This window comes from Salvelinus namaycush, chromosome 30, assembly GCF_016432855.1.
Source record: "Salvelinus namaycush isolate Seneca chromosome 30, SaNama_1.0, whole genome shotgun sequence".
In the NCBI taxonomy this organism is placed as follows: domain Eukaryota; kingdom Metazoa; phylum Chordata; class Actinopteri; order Salmoniformes; family Salmonidae; genus Salvelinus; species Salvelinus namaycush.
In genome coordinates, this window is record NC_052336.1 from 19,405,960 (window position 1) to 19,425,391 (window position 19,432).

Here is a 19,432-nt window from a genome sequence, read left to right on the forward strand (position 1 = left end):
GAGAGAACTAGTGCTTAGCGAGATATAATAACTCCTCACTGGTAATCTCCAACTGTGCACACGCTCATTACCACCATACAGGAGTAGGTCTCCAGTGACAGCCATTGGCCTACACTCTCCTTATATCTAACAGCTATTTAGAATAACGCCGTCCAAAAATGTAGAATCTAAAAGAAAAGTAGACAAAAGAAAGAAAGGAAGAAAGAAATGACACTAAATACATAGTATTCCTACTGCTTACCTAATGACAGAGAAGACGGAAACGGGAGAAAAAGAAGAGACTAGATAGAAATATTTAGAAATCTTTACTGATAGATATAAGAGAACAAAGAGCTCTCAATCTAGGTCAGAGAGATTGCGCATTGCAAAACAGCATTTAGAAGCAGCCATGGTTGTGCCGACTCGTGTCAATATTTATCTCTCTTTCACCCACCAGCTCCTCTTCCTCCTCCCTCCCTCCCTCCCTTCTTCCCCCTCTGCTGCCATGGAAGACAGGTCAGGTTCCACACACACACACCCCCACCCACTCCCGTCTGGATGGTTCCTCCAAGCCTGAGGCCTGGGCTTCCCACGATTCAACTCCTATTCCACAGCCTTTTAACTCTATGATGATGGACTAGTAATGCCCTGACAGACAGAGAGCTCATCTGTGCAACAGAGAGACTGTACACAACACTGGTCTCTGGTCTGGGTCTCATCTCTACTGCTGCCCATTTGTACCACTTTGTGTCAGCACAACAACATCACAGCACTGTACAGCTTGGTTCAGCATTGGGCTACGGGTCACACAGGGATAGACTGTTTTTGAACCAGATGCCTCTAATAATGTCAGGCAGGCACAAATGTATAGCCAACAGCAGAGCTGAGGCAGAAACGTCAATAGCGTTAAGTGCTTGGGTAAATGAGCATGAGAGTGTGACCGTTTCTGGTGACTAGTGAGAGGGCGTGCGTGCCCGCTGCTCGGCTGTGAGAGCGTGCATTTGAGTTTTCAGGCAGACAGGGAGGCTTTAATTGGGGGTTTCTATCAGTAACGCTACATGATTCTCCGCTGTTCAGACCTGGATGTCAATGCACAGTGTTTTTAGCACACTGGTCCTGACCCCCCTCTCCGCTCCTCTGATGCCGGTCAAGAGTGGTCAGCAGCAAGGGTCCTCGGACGTTATAATAACGTTAGTCAGTTTAACCATGCTAATGAAGAAAATCTGCACTTTCCTGGCCATTCAACATTAGACACACATCTAAATAAGTAGTCATGTGAACAGCCATATGTGGGCCATGGCCTTTGAAGGGCAAACATATACAGGCCGTCAACTCAGCGCATGATCACTCCGAGGCAAGCCATGAACAGTAATTCACTGTATACTGTATAAGTGTGTGTGTGCGATATGCATCTAAATCACTAACAAACAGCTGCCGGTCTTTCTATGATTGATAAGGACAGAGCAGGTGGGAAAAAAGTGCAACTTAAATTTAAAAAAGGGCCAAATCTCTCAAATGAGGGAGGAAAGGCCAGGGAGGAGGAGGGAGGAAAGGCCAGGGAGGAGAAGAGAGGAAAGCCAGGGAGGAGGAGGGAGGAAAGGCCAAGGAGGAGGAGAGAGGAAAGCCAGGGAGGAGGAGAGAGGAAAGCCAGGGAGGAGGAGAGAGGAAAGCCAGGGAGGAGGAGGGAGGAAAGGCCAGGGAGGAGGAGAGAGGAAAGCCAGGGAGGAGGAGGGAGGAAAGGCCAAGGAGGAGGAGAGAGGAAAGCCAGGGAGGAGGAGAGAGGAAAGGCCAGGGAGGAGGAGAGAGGAAAGGCCAGGGAGGAGGAGAGAGGAAAGGCCAGGGAGGAGGAGAGGAAAAGCCAGGGAGGAGGAGAGAGGAAAGGCCAGGGAGGAGGAGAGAGGAAAGGCCAGGGAGGAGGGAGGAAAGGCCAGGGAGGAGGGGAGGAAAATCCAGGGAGGAGGAGAGGAAAAGCCAGGGAGGAGGAGAGGAAAAGCCAGGGAGGAGGAGGGAAGGAACGGAGTCATGTGCAGTAGATTATAGGCATCTTTCCACCCAATTTGATTCAAAGCACATCAGTTCCCAGGCCCTGGACTAGCCTCAGCCTGTAGCCATGTGAAAGGGAGATGCAGGAGGGTATTTGGGAGTAGAACAAACAGAAGAGAGAAAGTGACCAGGCTGCACTTTGTGGCCCTGACCTTCAGCCTCTGGCTGACAGACAGAGAGGAAACCAACAGACCTGTGTCCATCCCTTATCTCTGAACTCTGCACTACTGAAAAAGACCAAAATGTACTCATTTCATTTAACTTCCTACCAAATTCTCAGGATATTCCCTGACTGCCATTATGCAATGAAGTAGAATGGTGGAGGGAGCACAGCCCTCACATGATCAGTGGCAGCATGGACCTTAGAACAGATCCAGTCTCTGCTGGCCGGCTGGAGCTCTCTCAGGGGACAGCATTGGGACCAAGTCGAACAGACAATCACTTACTGCCAGGCTCTACCGGAGTGCATCACCGTGTGTGTGTGTGTGTGTGTGTGTGTGTGTGTGTGTGTGTGTGTGTGTGTGTGTGTGTGTGTGTGTGTGTGTGTTTGTGTGTGTGTGTGTGTGTGTATGCGTGTGTGTGTGTGTGTGTGTTTGTGTGTGTGTATGCGTGTCTCACCTAAGCTGGCTGGGGATGGGTTCCTGGTCCTTCTCCCAGGTTATCCTTGGCGTGGGCACTCCGTCTATCTGGCACTCAAAGCGGGAAGCACCCCCCACGGGCACCACCTGGGCCTCTGGTTCCTGATGGAAACGAGACAGCGCTGGGAGTGAGGGAGATAGAGAGACAGACAGCAAGAGACAGGGAGAAAGAGAGAGCGAAAGAGACAGGGAGAGAGATGGAGTCAGCTAGTCCGTAGCCCACACGTAATAACTGTAGTTAACAGCAGGAGGCAGCAGTGAGTCCTGGAGCTGAGTCTTATAGGGCTGAGGGGGCCCCTGACCTCAGGCCAAACTGAGTTGGGGCATTATGGGGGAACACAAGAGCTCGGACTACCTCATCAATCAGCTTCAGGGTTGCAAGCTGTTCTGTCCAGCCTGCAGTCCTAAAGAACTGAAGATACCAATCCAAGATTACCTTCAAATTGTATTCTCACCAAACCGCTGTGACAGACTAGACATAAAGCCATACATAAAGCACTTGAGGAAAAAGTCACATCCTTACATCCTGAAGTTGTCCCCAATTTCTCCATTGGACTGTAAAAGCCCAAGACATGCACTTAAAAATAAAATGTTGAACTGATTTGAAAATGTGACGCATTAGCCATGCTTCATAAAACATGTAAGGGCTAATCCTACCTAGCGACCAAACATAAATCTGTCACAACTACTTCTGAGCTGATTCTCACATGGCAAAGTTCTTCAGAAAGCCACATATTATTAGCTGACTAACAGCACAAATAAGCTCAGCACCTGTCATGGCAGAAACTAGTTGCTGTACACACACGCACACGCACACGCACACACACACACACACACACACACACACACACACACACACACACACACACACACACACACAGAGAGCCCAAATGGAGCAAAGTTTCTCAATGAGCACACAGAGCAGCGCTCCACAGAGCAGCTAGATAGATAACAGGTCATCCAATACTGTAAAGTAAGCTAGCACTTGTAACTGTTGTGGCCAACTGAGCTAATGATTAACTTACTGAGTGAATGGACCAGATGAAATAGATTACTGTATCTACTAAATCTGTTAGCATGTCTTGTGCTCTATATGAGTTCAATCCATAGCACATTTATCTTTAGTCTCTCCCTTCTCTTTCTGTTCCTGTTCTCTCTATGCCCGCCCTGTCTTTCTCTCTCCTGTCCTCCTCTCTCTCCCTCTTTCTGTCTCTGCCCCATTCTTTGGCCCCTCAGCGATCAGATTGCAACTTTCTTCCCCTCCCCTTGTACTCTCCGACCACAACACATGGCTTCCCGTCTGTCGGCATGTCCACCAACTCCTCTCCTCCCCTCCTCCTCCTCCTCTACCGCGATTTACCTCTTTCTCCCCCTTCTCTCTCTTTAACTGACTCGCTCACTTTTTGGACAAAGTCGCATGAAGGGAGCATTCAGAACAGCCATGCACATAAAACATGTTTAGAGTATTAAAGACAAAGGACTGTCACTCATTTCTCTCATGTGATGTTGTTCTGCCTCCTAATTGGTGGTGGTAAAGACATGAGACAGACAGAAAGACAGACAGACATGGGCCTCTGCTCTCTCTGCTCAATGTCAATGGGCTCGTTGAGGCCCATTTCATGCAGGCCCCTGGCCCTGCCTGTCTCCAGCAGCCCATCCATCTCACAGCAGTAGCAGTCTACAGCACATTACATTTACCAGCTCCCTCCACAGACACCTTCTGAAGGACACACTTATTAGTCTCTCTCAGAACAGCCTCTGACTTCACCATCTCAAACTCCTCAGTCACCTCCCACCCAAATCTCCCACCTTCCCTTCCTCCCCAACGTGTCCTCCCCATACTACTTCCTTCTCTTTTCACCAATCCTAACTCCTCAGCCACCTCCCTCCCTCCATCCATCTTAAAGTCCTCAGTCACCTTCTTCCCTCCCTCCCTCTCGGTCCTCACCTCCCTCCCTCATTGTCCCCTCGTTCCCCCCCAAACAAGGCATCCTCATAAATAGGCATGTGACAGCTGACAAAAGGAGGAACCTCCATAGAGGATACAGTCCCATTCTACACAAAGCTAATGACTGAATAAAGACTGCCACTTTTACAGAGGATAATGAAAGCAGCTCTACGGGAGAGTGAGGGGAGAGGAGAGAGGGAGGGGAGAGGGAGGAGAGGGGAGAGGAGAGAGGGAGGGGAGAGGAGAGGGGAGAGGGAGGAGAGGGGATAAGCCGGAGCTCTTGCTACCTTCTATCTATCTCTTTTTCCTTCCCTCCCTCTCTGTCCCACTCTTCATCCCTCTCTTGCTCTCCCCCTTTCCCCCTCTCTGTCCTCAGCCCACCGGTATGGAGCCTACCTGTTCCCAGGACACCACCGGTGTAGAGCCTACCTGTTCCCAAGACACCACCAGTGTGGAGCCTACCTGTTCCCAAGATACCACTGGTGTGGACAGGTAGAATGGCGTCGACAGAGATGGTCGCCTCGCTTCAGGTCCTTAGGAAACTATGCAGTAATTCGTTTTTTTTTAATGTATTATTACTTACATTGTTAGCCAAGAAAATCTCAAGTGTTTGTAACATTCTCTGTTTCACGGAAACATGGCTCACTCGGGATATGTTGTCAGAGTCGGTACAGCCACCCGGTTTCTTCACGCATCGCGCCGACAGAAACAAACATCTCTCTGGTAAGAAGAAGGGCGGGGGTGTATGCCTTATGATTAACGACTCATTGTGTAATCATAACAACATACAGGAACTCAAGTCATTTTGTTCACCTGACCTAGAATTCCTTACAATCAAATGCCGACTGCATTATCTACCAAGAGAATTCTCTTCGATTATAGTCACAGGCCCTGAAAGAACTTCACTGGACTCCATGTAAACTGGAAACAATATATCCTGAGGCTGCATTTATTGTAGCTGGGGATTTTAACAAAACTAATCTTAGAACAAGGCTTCCTAAATTCTATCAGCATATCGAATGCGCGACACGAGCTGGTAGCATTCTGGACCATTGTTACTCTAACTTCCGCGATGCATACAAAGCCCTCCCCCGCCCTGCCTCCGGAAAATCTGACCATGACTCCATTTTGTTGCTCCCAGCTTATAGACAGAAACTAAAACAGGAAACGCCCGTGCTCAGGTCTATCCAACGCTGGTCTGACCAATCCGATTCCACGCTTCAAGATTGCTTCGATCACGTGGACTGGGAAATGTTCCGGGTAGCCTCAAACAACAACATAGACGTATACGCTGACTAGGTGAGCAAGTTTATTAGCAAGTGCATCGGTGATGTTGTACCCACTGTGACTATTAAAACCTTCGCTAACCAGAAACCGTGGATTGATGGCAGCATTTTCGCAAAACTGAAAATGCGAACCACAGCTTTTAATCATAGCAAGGCGACTGGAAACATGACCAAATACAAACAGTGTAGCTATTCCCTCCGCAAGGCAATCAAACAAGCAAAAGTGTCAGTATAGAGACAAAGTAGAGCTGCAATTCAACGGCTCAGACACGAGACGTATATGGCAGGGTCTACAGTCAATCACGGATTACAAAAAGAAAACCAGCCCCGTCGCGGACATCAATGTCTTGCTCCCAGACAAATTAAACAACTTATTTGCTCGCTTTGAGGACAATACAATGCCACTGACACAGCCCGCTACCAACGCCTGTGGACTCTCCTTCCCCGTGGCAAACGTGAGTAAAACATTTAAACGTGTTAACCTTCGCAAGGCTGCCAGCCCGCAAGGCTGCCGGTGAGGGTAGGAAACAACATCTCCACCCTTCTGATCCTCAACACAGGGGCCCCACAAGGGTGCGTTCTCAGCCCTCTCCTGTACTCCCTGTTCACCCATGACTGCATGGCCATGCACGCTTCCAACTCAATCATCAAGTTTGCAGACAACACTACAGTGGTAAGCTTGATTACCAACAACGACGAGATGGTCTACAAGGAGGAGGTGAGGGCCCTTAGAGTGTGGTGTCAGGAAAATAACCTTACACTCAACGTCAACAAAACAAAGGAGATGATCGTGGACTTCAGGAAACAGCAGAGGGAGCATCCCCCCATCCACATTGACGGGACAGTAGTGGAGAAAGTTTTAAGTTCCTCGGCGTACACATCACAAACTGAAATGGTCCACCCACACAGACAGTGTGGTGAAGAAGGTGCAACAGCGCCTCTTCAACCTCAGGAGGCTGAAGAAACTTAGCTTGTCACCTAAAACTCACAAACTTTTACAGATGCACAATCGAGAGCATCCTGTCGGGCTGTATCACTGCCTGGTACGGAAAACTGCTCCGCCCTCAACCGTAAGGCTCTCCAGAGGGTAGTGAGGTCTGCACAACGCATCACTGGGGGCAAACTACCTGCCCCCCAGGACACCTACACCACCTGATGTCACAGGAAGGCCAAAATGATCATCAAGGACAACAACTATCCGAGCCACTGCCTGTTCACCCCGCTATCATCCAGAAGGTGAGGTCAGTACAGGTGCATCAAAGCTGGGACCGAGAGACTGAAAAACAGCTTCTATCTCAAGGCCATCAGACTGTTAAACAGCCATCCCTAACAGAGTGGCTGCTGCCAACATATAGACTCAAATCTCTGGCCACTTTAATAAATCAATTTAATAAAAGGTATCACTAGTCACTTTAAATAACGCCACTTTAATAACGTCTACATATCATACATTACTCATCTCATATGTATATACTGTATTCTATACCATCTACTGCATCTTGCCTATGCCGCACGGCCATCGCTCGTCTATATATTTATATGTATATATTCTTATTCATCCCTTTACATTTGTGTGTATAAGGTAGTAGTTGTGAATTTCTTAGATATTACTGCACTGTCGGAACTAGAAGCACAAGCATTTCGCTACACTCGTATTAACATCTGCTAACCATGTGTATGTGACCAATAAAATGTCATTTGATTTGATACCTGTTCCCAGGACACCACCGGTGTGGCTGACCAGCCACACAATCAAACCCTTGTCTGAGACAGAGGAGAACCAAGCACGGAAATCCCCCTGAGGAATGTGGCTGTGCTCCTATGTGGGGACACCAGACCATCATGCCATTCCATGTGAGTCTGACCCTGGTGGAGTTGAGCGGGCACAGCCCCGCCCTGTCTGAGAAATAGTAATACTCACTGGCCAGGTGAACGGTGATGGTGCGGCTGGTCAGAGCTCCAAAAGGGCCGGCACTCACACAGCTGTAACCCCCCTCCACGCCTTGAGGCGTCCGGCCATCCACAGAGGTGGGCAGCACCAGCAGTGAGCCGTTGGCCAGGGTCCTGAGGGAGTTCCCCTCCCCCTCCAGTACGGGGAGCCCATCCTGCAGCCAGGTGACGTTGAGGGGCGTGTCCAGGGACGTGGCCCCCAGGTGACAGTCCAGCAGCAGAGGCTGTCCCGGCTCCAGCACCACGAGGACAGGCCCCGCCCCACAGCTCAGCTCCACCGTCACAGGCTTCACTAGAGGGGGAGAGAAGGGGGGAGAGAGAGAGTTAGACTCCAAATCCTGACATGAGTGGTCTGAGATTAGTGTGCATGGGGAGAGAGGTCCGCGTGAGAGATGGAGGGAGATAAGGAATGAAGGGGCGAAACAAGGAAATGTCAAATTGCTACAAAACACGCAACACAACTGCTTATCTTTAGAATGCTTTAAGGTTCTTCCCTGTAGTTTGTACATTCCAGTGTTCATCTTTGGCTGTATGCATATCCCCGTTTACAGCGGCATAGGTGAACTTCACATCCTGTTGATCAACCTGTGTACTGTCAGGTTTACGGAGTTGTAATATGTCCAGAAAAGTGTTGGGCAAACAACAACCAACAATCATACATTTTGAAGTCAGAGACAATTCCCAGATCGAAAAGTCCAAAAACACAGGATATTGCAAGCAACAGATGAGGATTTGTACAGTGCATTCGAAAAGTATTCAGACCCCTTCCATTTTTCCACATTTTGTTACATTACAACCTTATTTTAAAATGTATTAAATAAAAAATCTACACACAATACCCCATAATGACAAAGCGAAAACTGTTTTGTAGAAATGTTTGCTAATTTATAAAAATAAAATAAAAACAGACATACTTAATTTACATAACTATTCAGACCCTTTGCTACGAGACTCAAAATTGAGCTCCGGTGCATGCTGTTTCCATTGATCATCCTTGAGATGTTTCTACAACATGATTGGAGTCACTCTGACAGAGCTCCAGAGATCCTCTGTGGAGATGGGAGAACCTTCCAGAAGAGGACCTTCTGCAGCACTCCACCAATCAGGCCTTTATGGTATAGTGGCCAGACGGAAGCCACTCATCAGTAAAAAAGGCACATGACAGCTTGTAGCGTCATACCTAAGAAGACTCGAGGCTGTAATCACTGCCAAATGCGTTTCAACAAAGTACAGAGTAAAAAGTCTGAATACTTATGTAAAATGTGATATTTCAGTTTTTGTATCTATTGTTCTGTATAGTTGGAGTCAGTGGATCTTCTTCTGTTGTCTGGCTGAAAAGCCACGATCAAAGTACCATATAGAACTGTCTCGTAGTGAACATACTGTTCATGTCAAGAGATCCATGTGGCTAGCCATACAGGAACATAAGTGAACATGCACATGTCACTCGCACACATGCATGTACCCCCCCCCCCCCCCCCCCCCCCCCCCCCCCCCCCCCCGCACACACACACACACACCCACACACAGTAGTGTTCCGGGTGGGTTTCGCTCTGGTTCTGTTTTGAGCGAGGCCTTGGATTAATTAACTTAATGGGAGATGGAATTGTTTCCTTGATTAAATGGGGGCTGACCCTCCACCCCTGTCTCAGAGCAGGGTAATGCTCTCAAAGCCTCCACTACACCCTGGCATACATCTGCCACACTAACACAACACACACAAAGCTCCATTGTCCCTATTTGTGGGCATATGTTTTTTGTTGTGTGTGAGAGAGAGAAAGAGATAGCGCCTGAAAGCAGCAGTGTGCTGTTCTGTTATCCAGAGGTGTCCCTGGGATGAACAAACACATCAGAGGAGTTGGCCTACTTTTCCTCAGCTAATAAACGAGAGCTGCCTGCTGTATGTCTGGCTGCTGTAGCCAAGGCACACTCAGTCACCCCAGCTCACCTCCACAGCTCCTCTCTCTTCTCCTCCATTTACACTAATTAGGTCTTATTAAGTCATTAAACTGTTTGCTGCCATTTCCCTGCTCACTGCCAGAGGTTTTACTGGATCATTCTGTGTGGAAGCCATTACCCCACATACACACAAGGACCCACACTACCACCTCCAGCTACATTAATCACATCAACCATCCTCACACACACACAGACACAGAGTTATCATCACTCAGAGATGTTATGCCTGTCCAGTACAGATGGCGAGTAGGGGGGCTATGAGGTATCCATCTGAGCATGTGCAGTAGAGTCGGGGCTAAGGGGGCTGGGGTACACTCCAGAAGACCCCTGCTGGGCATTCATACTGAGCCATGGTGAATGGACAACATGGCAGGGAGCTTCTAGCTTACACGCACACACCATTGATTTCAAAGTTTAACAAACTATACAACTTTGTACAAATACTATTTAAAAAAAATTCAACATAAATATTTACCCCCCAAAATGTTTTTTTTTGCTTTGGGAGGGTTGTGACTTTTTTTTATTGGGCACAGGGTAGGAGGGTAGTGCGTTTCTTTCCCTGGTTAACATTGCTCTTTTGCAGGTTTTACTATATAATGTATATCAATTCCATCCTAGCCACATTCCCTCATCTGCTTGCATGCTCCTCCCCTATATCAAGGTGCATTGGTACTTCCCTTATGCACTATGCTTATCCACATGCTATTTTTTACGATACCAAAGGTCAGTATAGTCTACCAGTCTGTCTATCCTGCCCTCTATCCATCATTCATAGTGACAATAGTGGTAGTTGGATCGTTTTGTCCAGAACTGCAATAGGCTAACTAGCAATCATACCAGGCATTCAAAGCTGCATACATTTTCCATGTGAATCCACAAGCACAAATAGGAATAGTTGATAGGCAGCGGAGAGGCCAGGTGCATCATTGAGCATGAAAGAACAGTAGACATGAGACACGCAGCTCAAAAAGACCCGCTATTGATCTTGTTAAGGGACAACACAATTATCCTAGACTAGCTAGCCTACAACACCACCATGTAATGAATAATTGCACTACTGTTTTCAAGCGAGTACAACATTCGAATCTAGGCTTCAGTGAAAAATGTAATTTGAATACGGCGCAAAAGCCCAGTGATTTGAATGTTTCATTCCATTTGGATCAGTTGTGGGTCTACTCGACAGTTTATAAGATCTAGAAAGGCACAGTAGCAGGTCCGTCTTGCTGTATTTTTACTTCTGATACTGAGAAGCTCTGTCTGTTGCGGATCATCATTCAGCCAAATCGTCATACAATAATGTGGCCACATGCTCCCTGCAGGCCCAGTTATTCAGGAACGTTTAACACGCGCTCTTCCTCCTCTCCAATCCGGGCGGCTATTCCTTAAACACCTATAATTTAACGCCTTAATATAGCCTACATATTTGTAATTTAACTTTTAAAATGTATAACCTTTTATATGTGTCATAAACACAACCAGTCACAATGTATTCATCTGATTAGGATACTTCAGAAGTCTCCTGCAGGCATGCGGTCGTTCGTCCAAAATAGAATTCCAGCATCCTCAAAATCGCTTGACATTAACCAGTTTTCCATCCAAACTTTTTATGCGAGTAAAGTTGCTACATGTCGGATAAAAAATTACAGGCCTGGTGGAAACAGCTAATTTGATGGTAAACTTTCAAATGTTGACAAAACCAAATATGCTAGACAAGGTGGGATATTTTTGTGTCCCAAAAAATATGAATGTCACTGGAAACGCATTTATGCGCAAATATTGATATAAAAACCATCATATCTAAGTAAACTTGGAGTCACGCGATGATATGGTGTGTGGTCCTCCCACTACGACTCGGGAAACCATGCAGTTTATTAAACTACAGATTAAATAAATTATGATGAATTTCACAGGGTGGTGAAAGTGCAAGGTGATGAGCTTGATGCTCCTTTCAATGCTAAATATCGAGGGTCTTATTCTGGTGACATGATTATCGACAATAATTATCGAAATTATTTTGCACCTTTGTCAATAATAATCTCATCATGTAGACTATACCCGCACTCTATTTCTGAGCTGTTGGCTAGAGCGCATGTGCCAATACCAGATTGGGCAGATTCGCTATACATACGGAACATTTTTAGCGACAAAACCCTAAAGTAAGCGGAGCGTTAATAATGCCATGGAAACCCATTTAACTTCTATTTGTTTATTCAGTATATGGGAATTTAACCACAAACGTTTTTTTATGTGCACTATGTATTTACGCACATACCTTTATCCGCAACAAGTCAATTTGATGGAAACAACTCTGATGGGGGAAATGAGCATATTGTTATTATGCGGATTTTAGAAAATTAACATTAAAATCTGTCGCCAATTGGATGGAAACCAAGTTATAGACACCTTAAAGACTCTGACAAGTGCGCTAGTCGTGCAGGCATAATCGAAGTGACATCATTGTTCACCAGCAGACAAGCCAAAACAAGTTTGTAAGAATTGTACTTAAACTCCCCCCTCATACTCATCTGGAGGTCGAGCATTTTAAGTAGCTAGGCTGGCCATCTGTGGACAAAAGAGTAGTATTAATTCAACTTGGTCTGGTCCCCAGAATTATCATGGAGAGAGTTCAGTACAGTGCAGTAGAGTAGAGTACAGTATAGTTCAGTACAGTAGAATATACTGTACCTATTATAGGTTCAGATTTGGTCCAGTCCGGTTTGTCTGTAGACATTAACAGGGTGGACTGATCAAATTTCAACTACACGACCAAAAGTATGTGGACACCTGCTCATTGAACATATCATTCTGAAATCATGGGCATTAATATGGAGTTGGTCCCCCCTTTGCTGCTATGACAGCCTCCACTCTTCTGGAAAGGCTTTCCACTAGATGTTGGAACATTGTTGCTGGGACTTGCTTCCATTCAGCCACAAGAACATTAGTGAGGTCGGGCACTGATGTTGGCCGACTAGGCTCGCAGTCGGCATTCCAATTCATCCCAAAGATGTTCGATGGGCTTGAGGCTCTGTGCAGGCCAGTCAAGTTCTTCCACACCGATCTCGAACAAAACATTTCTGTATGGACCTTGCTTTGTGCACGAGGGCATTGTCATGCTGAAACAGGAAAGGGCTTTACCCAAACTGTTGCCACAAAGTTGGAAGCACAGAATTGTGTCGAATTTCATTGTATGCTGTAGTGTTAAGATTTCCCTCCACTGGAACTAAGTGACCTAGACCAAACCATGAAAAACAGCTCCAGACCATTATTCCTCCTCCACCAAACTTTACAGTTGGCACTATGAATTGGGGCAGGTAGCGTTCTCCTGGCATCCGCCAAACCCAGACTCGTCCGTTGGACTGCCAGATGGGGAAACGGGATTCATCACTCCAGAGAACGCGTTTCCACTGCTCCAGAGTCCAATAGCGGCGAGCTTTACACCACTCCAGCCAACACTTGGCATTGCGCATGGGGATCTTAAGCTTGTGTGCGGCTGCTCGGCCATGGAAACCCATTTCATGAAGCTCCTGATGAACAGTTATTGTGCTGACTTTGCTTCCAGAGGCAGTTTGGAACTCAGTAGTGAGTGTTGCAACCGAGGATAGACAATTTTTACCCGCTATGCGCTTCAGCACTAGGCGGCCCCGTTCTGTGAGCTTGTGTGACCTACCAATTCGCGGCTGAGCAATTGTTGCTCCTAGATGCCATTGGACTCTGGAGCAGTGGAAATGCGTTCTCTGAAGTGATGAATCACAGCATTTATAGTTGACTGGGACAGCTCTAGCAGGGCAGAAATTTGACGAACTGACTTGTTGGAAAGGTGGCATCCTATGACAGTGCCACGTTGAAAGTCACTGAGCTCTTCAGTAAGGCGATTCTACTGGCAATGTTTGTCTATGGAGATCGCATGGCTGTGTGCTTGATTTTATACACCTGTCAGAAACAGGTGTGGCTAAAATAGCCGAATCCACTAATTTGAAGGGGTGTCCACATACTTTTATATTTATAGAGTACTTTTCAACATCCATGGTCGATGCTCAGTGGGTGAGAATGCTAGTTAGAGTAAGTGGAAAGAGAGGGGGCTCATGTGTCAGTAAGAGCTGGGAGAAGTGACATTAACTGGAGGGGAGAGAGAAAGGGAGGTTGTCCAGACTCATACTGTTTTAACACTCTTGGTTTGACTGCCAGACAACAGAAACACAAAGAAAACAGTTATGAGCTGAACATAACAGTATGCCAGTGGAAGGGAGAACAGTAGCAGGTGACCCAACTGTGGTTTGTCACCATTATGATTTCCGATTGTAGCAATTACAGATTATTTGGTAATTCCTTTAAAATTCGTAATTCCGTTACCAAATTGGTAATCACTTATGGTAGCTCTACCATTACGTGTTACTTCTGTGTACTTTCATTATCCTCCCTCCTGAGCATGGGCCCTCAGATCATCAAAAAGTTCTACAGCTGCACCACTGAGAGTATCTTGATTGGTTGCATAACCAATTGGTATGGCAACTGCTGTGCATCTGACCGCAAAGCGCTAAGTGCTTCCGTGGGAAGATGGTGGTGGGAGTGCTGCAATTTAGCGCTACAGGCGGCTATATGCCCACGCTACAGACAGCTACATCAGTCTGCTAGTAAAGGACTAGTAAAGGCCCAGTGCACAATTATTTTTATTCATAAAAAAAATATTCCTGATTTTTTAGGGGGTGCTGCAACACCCTCAGCACCCCACGGCTATGACAGAGGGTAGTGCGTACGGCCCGGTACACTGGGGCAGAGCTCCCCTGCCATCCAGGCCCTAAACTTGTCAAAGACTCCAGCCACCCAAGTCATAGATTGTTCTCTCTGCTACCTCATGACAAGCGGTACAGAAGTCTGGAACCAACAGGACTCTGAACAGCTTCTATCCCGAACCCATAACACTGCTAAATAGTTGACCAAATAGCAACCTGGACTATCTGCATTGACCCCCCCTTTGTACTTACTCTTTTGACTCAACACGTACGCTGCTGCTACTGCTTATTATTATTATTATATCCTGTTGCCTCGTCACTTTACCCCTAACCTATATGTACATACAGTGCCTTCAGACAGTATTCACACCGGGAAATAGAAAGAGTGGGAAATACAACATGGATTCACTACACAGTTTATAATTATATTAATTGAAATGCTAATCCTTTGCACATGAACGGCCGCTCATTCGAGAATATATGCAATGTATATTTACGCCCGTATGTTCTCTCTTGGAATCATTGGGTTCATCAGAGTCTCTGGTTAACTTTCATTGAAGTCATAAAATCTTTGTGGTTGTATGTAGTTAGAATGGATACTTCAGATGCGTCGGCGGTTGTCTGTATTCTCGTCCTAGGTTTACGTAATTTCTAGCTGCAGACTAGTAATTCGTGTCCAAGATTTGCTCTTATTCTGTAGGAATCGATAGTCTCCGAGTTTAACCATTTCCAGCCATGTAACCGATGCTCCACGTGGTATAGTCTTGTCCTTTGGTAGAGTTGTAGTTTAAACCACTTCACACACCAGCATCACCCGGCATGTTTTGGTCTTAGAAATTCAACCATTTGCAACCTTAGCTTACACCAGGGTTTGAATTTCATCAGGAGTGGGTTTTATGCGTTTCAGTAGAAAAGGGCAGGCCATGATGCCGACATAATGTCTATGGTCACGTGGGCGTGGCCACTGACTAGTTAATCTTTATATGAAAATCCATACACTCATTTAGAAGTTTAACATCACATTACATGTTTAATCACATACGTTTCACAATATTTAGATGTAAACCTGACAGCTGGGAAATGTACACATTAAGAGATACAGTTATGCGTGTTTCCTGTCTTTCATGAGATCACCAAATGAAACACAATCGTCATAACTGTCCCTTAAGTGTCCACGGATCATTCCCACATTCTCAAAAGTAGAAAGAATGTTTAATTCTCCCATTTTGGGGATTTAGGAGTTTGGCCAAGTGAAGTTCTTTGTTCTCTCTCTGAATACTGCATGGTAGTTTCTATCCGATATTTATGACCTGAGCTACTAAACCTGGTTTAGGAGAAAGAGTGAGAGAGGGCCACGATCTACATCCAGAAAGGGACACGTCATGACACTACACACAATCCGCCAAAATGTCAAAGTGGAATTATGTTTTTAGAATCTTTGTCAAATGAATTAAAAATGAAAAGCTGAAATGTCTCGAGTCAATCAGTATTCATCTCCTTTGTTAAGGCAAGCCTAAATAAGTTCAGGATTAAAAATATGCTTAACAAGTCACATAATAAGTTGCATGGAGTCACTCTGTGTGCAGTAATAGTGTTTAACACATTTTTTAAATGACTACCGCATCTCTGTACCCCACACATACTGTAAGGTCCCTCAGTCGAGCAGAAACTGTCTGCATCTGGGTCTTCTCCTGAGCCTTGACTGTACGAACTGGCCATGACGGACCAAGCAGACTTGGACCAGTTCCGCAACGCCGTCTCCTCCCAAGGAGCCACGTTTGGAAGGCACAAGGAGTTCCTTCGTGGTCTTATGGAAGGGTTCCAGACTGTGGCCGAATGCCATGACCGAGCGTTGAACACTTTGCTGGAGCAATTCCACAGGTTGTCTGTCAGGCAACCTACAACGACGGTAAACTCCCAGCCCCTCAGTAACCCGGCTATTAGCAGCGCGGCCTCTCCGGCCACCCCGGTTTCTCGAGAGCCCCTCTTACCTCCCCCGGAACGCTTTGCTGGAGAGTCGGGAACCTGTCGGGCGTTTCTTGTGCAGTGTTCTCTCATCATCGAGATGCAGCCCTCCTTCTTCCCCCCGGACCGCTCGAATATAGCGTACCTCATCACTATGTTGTCCGGGATGGCTCTCGCCTGGGTGACGGCTGTGTGGGAACAATAGTCGGCCGTATGCTTCAGTCTGGAGGAGCTCGTGGCGGAGGTGAAGCAGGTTTTTGATTCCCCATTGTCCGGGAAAGAGACTGCCTGGAAGTTACTGCAGCTTCATCAAGACTCCCGCAGTGTGGCAGACTATGCAGTGGATTTGCGCACGTTGGCAGCTGAGAGTGCCTGGAACCCGGATTCGCTGTTCGACACATTCCTGCACGGAGTATCGGAGTAGGTTAAGGATGAACAGCCTAGGAACTACTGACGGATCTTGACTCCTTGCCTTGACCATCCGGATCAATGGGTGGCTACGGGAACGCAGGAAGGAGAGGGGCGCTGATTCCACACGCCCGCCCAAGGATTCTACCTCGTCTCTGAGGCATCCCAGAAGTCCTCGACGTCTCCGTTGCCGAGAGGATCCGAGGCTACTCGAGTTCCCCTCCAGAGTCTCCGAAGTCTGCCGAATCACCTCTTCCACAGCTGATGCAACTAGGCAGAGCTAGGCTGTCCCCAGCCGAACGTCTACACCGGCTTCACACGAAGAGTTGCCTGTATTGATGGAATACTGGTCATTTTGTGTCCTCTTGTCCACTAAAAGACCAGGCTCACCAGTAGGGGTGAGTACTCTGGTGGGCCATACGGAGAACTTTTCCTCTCCCCTTACTCGCACGACTTTCCACGCCATCCTGCTGTGGGGGAACCAGTCGAAATTTCTCCGGGTACTCATCGACTCTGGGGCCAATGAGAGTTTTATGGACGCTACCCTGGCATCCGAGTTGGGCATCCCCACTCAGCCCTTCTCCATTCCCATGGACGTTAGAGCGCTGGATGGGTGCTCTACAGGCCGGGTCACCCACAATACCACTTCCATCAACGTACGAGTGTCAGGGAACCACAGCAAGGCTATCCGATTCATGATAATTAAGTCTCCCGTGGTATTGGGATTCTCTTGGCTCCAGCGACACAATCCCCTTATTGACTGGACTGATGGTGCCATCATGGGCTGGAGCCCGTTCTGCCACGCCCATTGCCTGAAGTCAGCACAGCCTACCCTGGGACGTCTTCCGGTGGGCTCGGAAGTTGCCCCGGACCTCTCTGCCATTCCTGCGGAGGATCGGGACCACCGAGAGGTTTTCAGTAAGGCCCGGGCCACTTCACTTCCTCCACACTGACCATATGACTGCGGGATCGACCCTCTCCCAGGTACCACACCGCCCCGCGAAAGACTGTACTCTCTGTCGGGTCCGGAGACCAAGGCTATGGAGACGTACATTGAGGACTCCCTAGCTGCAAGGCGTATCTTCCTTCTGCCTCCCCCGCCGGCGCATGGTTCTTCTTTGTGGAGAAGAAGGACAAAACACTGCGGCCGTGCATCGACTACCGGGGCCTCAATGACATCACGGTGAAGAACTGCTACCCGCTACCACCCATCACCTTGACCTTCGAACAGCTCCAGGGGGCCACTGTTTTCTCCAAGTTGGACCTGCGGAACTCCTACCACCTGGTGAGGATACGGGGGGGGGGGGGGTAAGCGCGACTAGAAGACTGCCTTCCACACGGCCAGCAGTAACTATGACTATCTGGTCATGCCATTTGGCCTTAACAATGCCCCAGCAGTGTTCCAGGCCCTGGTCAATGACATTCTCCACAACATGAACCGGTTCGTCTTCGTCAACCTCGACGCCATCCTCGTTTTCTTCCACTCAGCCCAAGAACACAAGTTCCACGTCCGACAGGTCCTCCAGCGCCTCGTGGAGAACCAGCTTTTTGTGAAAGCGGAGAAATGCGAATTCCATCGCTCCACCATCCCCTTCCTTGGTTACATCATCGCTGCAGGGTATGTACAAATGGATCCTGGGAAGGTGAGAGCGACGGTGGATTGGCCCCAGCCTTCGAGTGCAGCTGCAATGTTTCCTGGGATTTGCCAACTTTTATTGTCACTTTATCTCCCAAGGTTCCGTTCACGTGGTCCCCAGCTGTTGACCGGGCGTTCCGTGACCTCAAGCATCGCTTCACCACAGCTTCCACATTAGTTCATCCTGACCCGTCCCGTCAGTTTGTGGTGGAGGCCGATGCTTTGGATGTTGGATTTGGGGCTGTTCTGTCCCATCACCTCAAGGCCATGGAGAGGAATTCCGATGTTGGAAATCGTGAGCTTCTCGCGGTGAAGATGGCTTTGGAGGAGTTGGAGGGGAAAGAACATCCGTTCCTTGTATGGACGGATCACAAGAACCTGGAATATCTCCACACCACCAAGTGTCTCAATTCCAGTCAAGCTAAGTGGGCCCTGCTTTTCACCCGGTTTAACTTCTCCCTCTCCTACCAACCGGGATCCAAGAATATCAAGCCGGATGCGCTGGGCGCAGCGTTCCCAGCCGAACACCGGGGGGGCCAGATAACCGGATGTTTGTTCCTGACGCTGTCCACTCCTCGGTTCTAGAGTGGGCCCACTCTTCCAGGCTTGCCTGCCTCCCGGGCTCCCATTGGACCCTGGCTTTTGTGCGGCAACGCTTTTGGTGGCCGACCATGGTCTTGGACGTCTCCACGTTTGTCGCCACCTGCATGGTCTTTGCGCAGAACAACACTCCTCGGCAACACCGCCATTCTGTCAGTAGTGGACCGGTTTTCCAAAACCGCCCACTTCATTCTTCTCCCCAAGCTACCCTCTGCCAAAGAGACGGCCCAGCTCATGGTGCAGCACATCTTCCGGGTCCATGGACATGGTCTCCGACCTGGGTCCTCAGT

At 47.8% G+C, this 19,432-nt stretch overlaps 1 protein-coding gene across 3 annotated transcripts in view; it reads right to left on the reverse strand.

The window, feature by feature from the left end:
• Positions 1-19,432, reverse strand: part of LOC120025299 (immunoglobulin superfamily DCC subclass member 4-like) — a 56,721-nt gene that overhangs the window by 20,618 nt on the left and 16,671 nt on the right. For 2 of the 3 annotated variants that reach the window (XM_038969790.1, XM_038969789.1), the window contains exons 2-3: positions 7,816-8,136; positions 2,641-2,782 (exon numbers count right to left, since the gene is read on the reverse strand). In XM_038969790.1, coding sequence (XP_038825718.1) covers positions 2,641-2,782; positions 7,816-8,136 — 463 coding nt within the window. Of the gene's footprint in view, positions 1-2,640; positions 2,783-3,183; positions 3,343-7,815; positions 8,137-19,432 lie in introns of those variants that run through there. The other variant, XM_038969792.1, reaches the window with a different exon arrangement.